The sequence below is a fragment of the Phytophthora infestans genome, genomic scaffold, assembly GCF_000142945.1.
Source record: "Phytophthora infestans T30-4 supercont1.207 genomic scaffold, whole genome shotgun sequence".
NCBI lineage: Eukaryota > Oomycota > Peronosporomycetes > Peronosporales > Peronosporaceae > Phytophthora > Phytophthora infestans.
Genome location: NW_003303552.1, coordinates 81,200 through 88,229, shown reverse-complemented (window position 1 = coordinate 88,229; position 7,030 = coordinate 81,200). Strand labels below are relative to the sequence as shown.

The window sequence follows — 7,030 nt, the reverse complement described above, 5'->3', positions numbered from 1 at the left end:
CGGGTTCTTAAGGATCTCAGAACCCAAGCTCGTCTGACGCTGCTTGTTTAGGTCTTCCAGGACGTTCTCGTTTAAGACAGAGGAGGCGTTCAGCTTCTCCCGAGTGGTCTTAGGTCTAATGAGCACCATCTCGGCAACATTTCCAGCCTTGAGGTTGGCCAGGAAGGCCTCGACCGTCATCTCCTCGAGGTTCAGTATCTCTGCAACCTCTGGCCACGGGTTAAGTGGACACCAGATGCCTTGACGGGTAGACCGGTCTCACCATCGAAGATGTGATAGCACTCTTCCACCGGCCTTGTCGGAGGAGCCCGGGCCCTGGACTCCGAGTCACTTGAAGCGACGTCGTCGTCGGCGGCGACTGTGACGCGGTGCTTTGCTACCCACGTCTGGGAAGGTCGGCGCTCCGACATCCGAGGCACTCGTAGCCTCGTGTGGTACTGTGGTACCCACACAGGAAGCGTGTCCGGAGCCTTTCCTCTTCGGTTAAGGTCTGGGCGACCGCGTGTGGCACTATGTTACCCACACAGGAAGCGTATCCGACGTCTTACTCTTCAGTTAAGGTCAGGGCGATCGTGTGTTGAACTCTGTTACCCACCTTGAACGCACTATTGTCAGTGTTCGTGACAGCTGCAGCTGTCTGCGGAACTAAGTTACCCGCTTGTAGGCCTAAGTTATCCACTTGGCCAGCGCCTTCTCTGGGCGCTGCCGCCATCAAAAACATCCTCGGAGTCGTCATATACGTCGACGACTCCCAAGCCTGGCCGGATGCTTTGGTACCCTGGAAACCCTTGCGGGCGCCCCGGGCCAGCATTGTTGGCCTTCATCTTAGAGTAGGTATCCTTCTCCTCCTTGTCGATCGCGTATACCAGTCTATCCGAGTTGAACTCAAGCAACTTCTTAAACCGAAACCTCTTAAGCGACATGTCTTTTCGAGCGGTGTTGCACTTAACGCAGCTGACCAAGATATTACCGTCGATGTGGCCAACATTAATGTTGATACGATCCGCTGAAGCGGTATCAGCAGTCAGCTGACAGTTGCATAGATCACACAGATACTTTTGCTTTTGCAGCAATGTATTCACGTGCTCGAGTGTCATACCGAAATTTCGTTTTGCCTTAGCATCCTAACTCTTGTAGCCAGACATGCGCTTAGCTGGAAATTGGAATGCGTTAGCAGGTTTCTTATCCGGATAATGGAGATTATTGAAGCAGGTCTGATACATGTCCTTCTCTGAAATACCAGGTAGAGACACTCCATCTGCAAACACATCCAGATCAAAGTGCTTAAATAGCTTTCGCTAAGCCTTGATATCGAAGCGCTTAAATAGCCCTCGCTGAGCCTTGATAGCTTTGGTGAAAGAGACTACGTCGAGATTATTGTACCAGATCAGTAGGACTTTGATCGATTTCATCTCGTAGTAATCCCACACGAATTTCACTCGTTCGTAGTCATCGCTGGCGATGCTTGTTTCCGCGGAGCTTGCTATCAAAAGCTGACATAGGCGGCATAGCGTCTGTTAGTACATCGACGCGGTGATGTACTCGTAAGAAATACTCTACATGACACGGCCATCTAATTTGTCATCGCATTGCAGCCACCGAGATATTGTTGTTAAGATCCTTTTTGTAGCTGGTAACAGCTGGTACATAGTTAGTGATATCAATCATTTTCATGTCCGCTGTAGCAATGCACATGTAGCTGGGGGTTCTGATGACAGAATTTTGGTTGTCGATACCAATTACGGAGAACAAATCCTTGTTAATCAAGTTAATGTCGTATCGACCAGAATTGAAGCCGAATACTGGTACCAGGTCAAGTTGCTGTTTCAGTTTCCCATAATCAGACCTTTGCTTACCAAAACCAAGACTGATATGGAAGTGGAAGAATTTATCATACTTCCCTCCCTAATCCAGCTCTCCACATCAGTCATCTTGTACTTTTTATCAGAATTACCGCATGGGACTTCCATACCTGTCAGACTATGTGCATTGATGATTTTCTGCAGAAGCGACTTATACTATCGACATTGTACTGTTGGATCTTCACCGATACATCACCAATGTATTTGAACATTTTCATAAGCAAAATCCTGGGGTCGTCATTTACAAAGCAACGCACCCCCTCGGTTAAGCTATCAACTACTGATACCGACACATGAATGTGTTCGTTCGTAAACACACTATCCGCCCCGTGTTGAGCCGCGGTAGGTTTAAGAATGGCCTCAAAGTCATAAACGCTGAAGTGATCGATGTAATGGTCAGCATTCTTGACGGAATACTTCGTAAGCAGCGATCGCATCGTATTCTGAGCCGGTTTGTATATAGTTGGCTTGGTTGGGAAGATCTTAATATTCACAAGCACACACTGGTTGTTCTTGTGATTTTTAAGTCTTTCACCACTCACGAAAATCATTTCACACTTGGGGCACGGATACTTAGACTGAAGCATATCGATGTTCTTGGTGTAGAGAGCGTGATTCTCGTGTGATAGAATATCCTTAGCTTCATACCTATTGCTCGACCTACGAATGCTTTCAACATTTCCGGTAGCTACATCCATGATATATACGTTAATACCGGGTTGTAAGCAGGCCTCGACCTCATCGAGCTGTAGTAGGTCAATAGGCTTGAAGCTTCTAAATAGACTCAGCGTATACTTAATCCCCTTAAAATAGCAGTAGCGCTTGAATGCATCCTTCACCTGAGCCTGGATTCTGCGAGGATTCTTCTTGGTGCTCTGGAATGTGTGACAGGCGATGCAGTGGGAGACGCACTTGTTGTTAGCCTTGGGGGAGATGATTACATGCTTATTTCAGCGAATAACATTAGGAATTACAGATTCGCTATCTCCAAGAGCATGGTCGCGATGGTAGACGAAAATCTTGAATGCAGTGATTGCTTTTAGCTTATATCCAGAGCTGGGGTAGTTCAGCTTGTCGACCAGCTCCATTATTAGACCGACTATCCGAAAACACCTTCTTTTGAATATCAGCCTTGCTGCTGATAGCGACAGGCTTAATGAGCACGTAAGTGCTAGCGAGATTCGGATAGAAGTAGCGAGTATCATCAGGATCGGTCTTACTCACAAGCTCGTACCCAAAATCAATATTTACCTTAAAAGCACTTGCTGGGTCGAAAGAACGTTCTCGAGCTTATCGTAGAAATCAGTTGCATCGATACGCTCATATAGGTGTGATTCCCAGATTAAACACGGTACTTGTGATCAGCCTTATAGTCAGGCGGCATATGCTTCTCAAGGGTTTCAACTGAAAAATTGTACTGCTTAGCCACCAATTTCTTGCTGACTGAACGTGAGATGTTGCTAATATATACCATCTTACCAGTTCTACCTCGAACCTTAACCCTGTAGCTGCTACCCCACTTGACAGCTTGGATATTTAAATCTCTTTAATCCTGCGAGTTCGTATGCAAACATATTGCCTATATATCTTCGTCTATATTAATCTCGTGAGAATCGACTTTATAATTATCGGATCTTGTATCAGGATCGACTTTATAAAAGGGCTGACTTTATATCTGAGAAAAAGTATCAATAATCAGCTAAGTTCGCTTTGGTTAAGCTCGGATTTATTTAAGTAATTCTTCTCTCTTACGAGCACGAATTTCTTCGCGATTCTTCTCATCATATTATCGCTGCTTAGCCAGTCGCGTTTGACTTGTTTTTAGATAGTACCGCTTGTATGCGGCTTGGATTCGCTCTTTGTCAAGTTCGTATTGCTCAGGTGAGTACGTCATCTTTGTATATTACTAACTTTATATTTATCAGTTATAAAATATTATAATAGAAGGTAAAGATCCGCATTCATTACTTGTTATGCCTACTTCGAAGCTTATTACTAATCTACATATCGCTTGCACCCCTGCGGTCTTACGGCGAACAGTATGCCACGCTTTTCAAACAACTCCGGCATCCTTTGCCGCAAGCTTGTCGCTTGCTCTCTGCAATGAGGCCTTGGCTCCACTTTTTTGTCAGCCTCCTTCAATCACCCGAAAGTCCGAGACTACCGACCTTAAAAAGTGTGGACCCCATCGTGGAATTTCTCGGTCAGCAAAGCAACCAGTGAGAAAGAGCAGCGATGGAGGACAAGCAAAAACCTCACGAAGACGTCCTTACGCGACTCGTGCGCGACTTGGAAACGAAGACGACTTTGTGCTACGTCAAGGACTATCCTGGAGTGGAGCTGGAGCAGCTAAATAATCACGCGAAGAAGCTTCATCCTTTGGTGAACCCCGTTTTTGGCGAGCAGCCGGCGTTCTTCATCGACGAAGGCCGCTTCTGTCCCTATCGAATGGTCGTGTATGGCAATATGAAGGTGGCGGCCAAGATCGCAGAACTCCTCGGAGAATGGGCAAAGTGGTCTGGAGTAGGAGGCAGAGTGACAACCTCGCAAGGAGCGTTCATTCTAGGGCAGCGTCTCGGAAAGCCCAACGTGAGAATCAGGGGTGCTCATAATGTAATTATTAAAACAATTAATTGAGATTTTTTAATTTAATTATTAATTGGTAGTACAAAATTTAAGTTTAAAAGTTTCCCCAGTTTTTACAGTAGCACACACAGTAAAAATATTTTTTTTACTGTGCTACTCACCTCAAGCCTTGACAACCAGTAGTTTTAAAGCCGAGAAGGAAGCTAACAATACCCGGAAATGAAACCCCGACTGTCTCCAACCGCCGCAATCGTCAATTATCCTGCACTCGAATCCGGTCTGGTCAAGCAAGATCCAGCGAGGTCAATCTCTCACGCCGCCTAAGCGAGCTGCCTGTGCGGCGTTTCGTGTCACCAGCAGCCCTGATGAAGATCAAGCTGAAGAGAGCCCTGAAGGTCCGTCATTTGCAGCTCAAGCTCAAGAGGCTCAAGACAACGAAGCGGAGTGCGTATGTCGACGTCGGGTACGTACCGCCTACATCGAATGAGTGCGAGAGACTTTTTTCACGTGCAAAGATTATATTTAGTGACGTGAGGAAGAGTATGGATCGCGTCACTCTGGAGACGCTAGTCTTCCTGCACTGCAACCGTTCACTGTGGAGTGTGTACACTGTAGAAGAAGTTCGAGCTACAATCCGCCGCAATTCTGGCAATTCTGGCAATTAACTCAATAATTCATTCTTGATGTTTTCAGGCCAAGATTAATCTAACATTTTAATTTTCACAGCCCTGGTGAGAATGCCCGACGTGGCATACACACCGCGAGATGATGACAGGAATTTGACTCGTGAACAGATGTGGACGTATCGTGGCGATCCCTATGTCCCCACCTTTGTTGTTGAGATTGATGAGCTCTCTGGTCGGGGCTCTAAACTTAGCGCTCTTGATGGAAAGATGCGAAATGAATATTTCCAGCACGGCGTCCAGTTGGGTTGGCTGATCGACCCACGCCCAGACCTTCAGCGGATGTATGAGTACTATCTTGACGACAATGGAGACGTACAATGCTCTGACAACAGTGCCGTGGAGAGATCTTGACGGGGGTTGATGTGCTTCCTGGTTTCAAAGATGCGCGCACCTGTGTTGGAAATGGTCTTGGACCCAGGATTCGGGTTCGTCGTCAGAAGATGAAGTTGATCTGCTGTGTCCCCTTACCCAAGATGCAACAAGCGATCCCGTTCGTATGGTGCATTCGCTGCTCATGCCGAATGGCACCGTGAGGAGAGATCTATCTCGAAGTACTTAGCCAAGCGTGAGAACTTATAGTTATCCAGTGTGAACTCATAGCCATCCAGTGTGGCAACTACACTTCGACAAGTTCCTATCTAACCATATCGCAGGACTCAAAGCTTGCGATCTAAAGCATAGTTGGCGGCGCTGACTGATTTCTTATTCCTGATTGGTGGCTAAGAGAAGATAATAAAAAGCTATCTATTGTTTTAAAAATATAGTTTGAATGTTGTCGGTCGAGCGAGTCTAAAGCTAAGGTTACCCTAATATCCAAAAGACGTTGCTTTCGCTCTCAGGTGGTCTCTTGGTAGTAAATTAGGGTAAGGAAAAAACAAACTGCGGTGCAATGTTCCATTACCCACTACTTCCGTTAGTGTCGTGATGTCGGCGTTGTACATGCGTACCATTTCTCACAGTCCAGACTCGTTACGATTTCCAATATCCCATGGATTGTACGGGATGATCACACGGACACCTCGACGATGGAAGTCAGAGATGACGCCCTTGACGCCCTCGCCTCCACCGGGAAGGTCTCGTAGGCGATCCCATTGGTTCCGGTTGTCCACACCGATGTTCGGGTATACAGGCCAGATCAACACACTGTCAATGGGGCCAACACGACTCTGCATCTCATCCACGTACTTGTCCACCGTGTATTGCTGGGTCTCTCGATCGTAGATGAAGCGGTCGTTCATCTTAAGAAACGTCTACACGAAATTCTGCTGCGTCCATTGAGTTTGCTGGATGTTGTACACGTTGCACGAGTCGTTCGGGCTGTACCGGTTGGTGATCATCTCCATTTTCTTCCAGGCGGTCCAGTCACGACGCCATGCGGCCACGGACTCGGAGCCATCGAAACCGTCGATCACCTCGTAGCCGTCGGGTTGTTGATTCCAAGCGAGTGCTTGGCCGAAGAGGCAGCAGGCCGCGGACAGGTAAAGTCCGGTTAGAGCACGCATGGAGGGTTCGATGTGCGCGCGACGCAGGAACTTGGGGAATGACGTTTCGATTGCGAGGGGCCCTACTCCAAGATCGTCAAACGTAGCTCTGCACAGCCACGAAGTCAATCGAATTTGACATATTGAACGCAAGTCTCAGCCCTCGCACATCAAATCTCCGTCTGGAACAAGGAGAGCTTGCGCTGCAAGTTGTAGCGTGTTCCAAGCTTCTCTCCCCGCTATATACAGGAGCGGGCTTGAAGTCCGCAAATAAAGCACTACGTAGCGCAGAAATCCATATCGAAGGTGGAGATGCAGCCCCGCTTGAAGCCTTCGTCGTCAGAGACATCGCCGCTGAGAGAGATCCTGGCATGAGACGGCACGCCGCATAGACCCCAAGGAAGGGAACGTCGGG

At 47.5% G+C, this 7,030-nt stretch overlaps 1 protein-coding gene across 1 annotated transcript; it reads left to right on the top strand.

Moving 5' to 3' along the window:
• Window positions 1-4,097: 4,097 nt before the first annotated feature.
• Window positions 4,098-5,113, top strand: PITG_20575 (uncharacterized protein; the record flags this gene model as incomplete). Its single annotated transcript, XM_002895275.1, has 3 exons — window positions 4,098-4,451; window positions 4,640-4,911; window positions 4,975-5,113. 3 exons carry the CDS (start codon window positions 4,098-4,100, stop codon window positions 5,111-5,113), a joined length of 765 nt encoding a protein of 254 aa, XP_002895321.1.
• Between the last annotated feature and the right edge of the window lie 1,917 nt (window positions 5,114-7,030).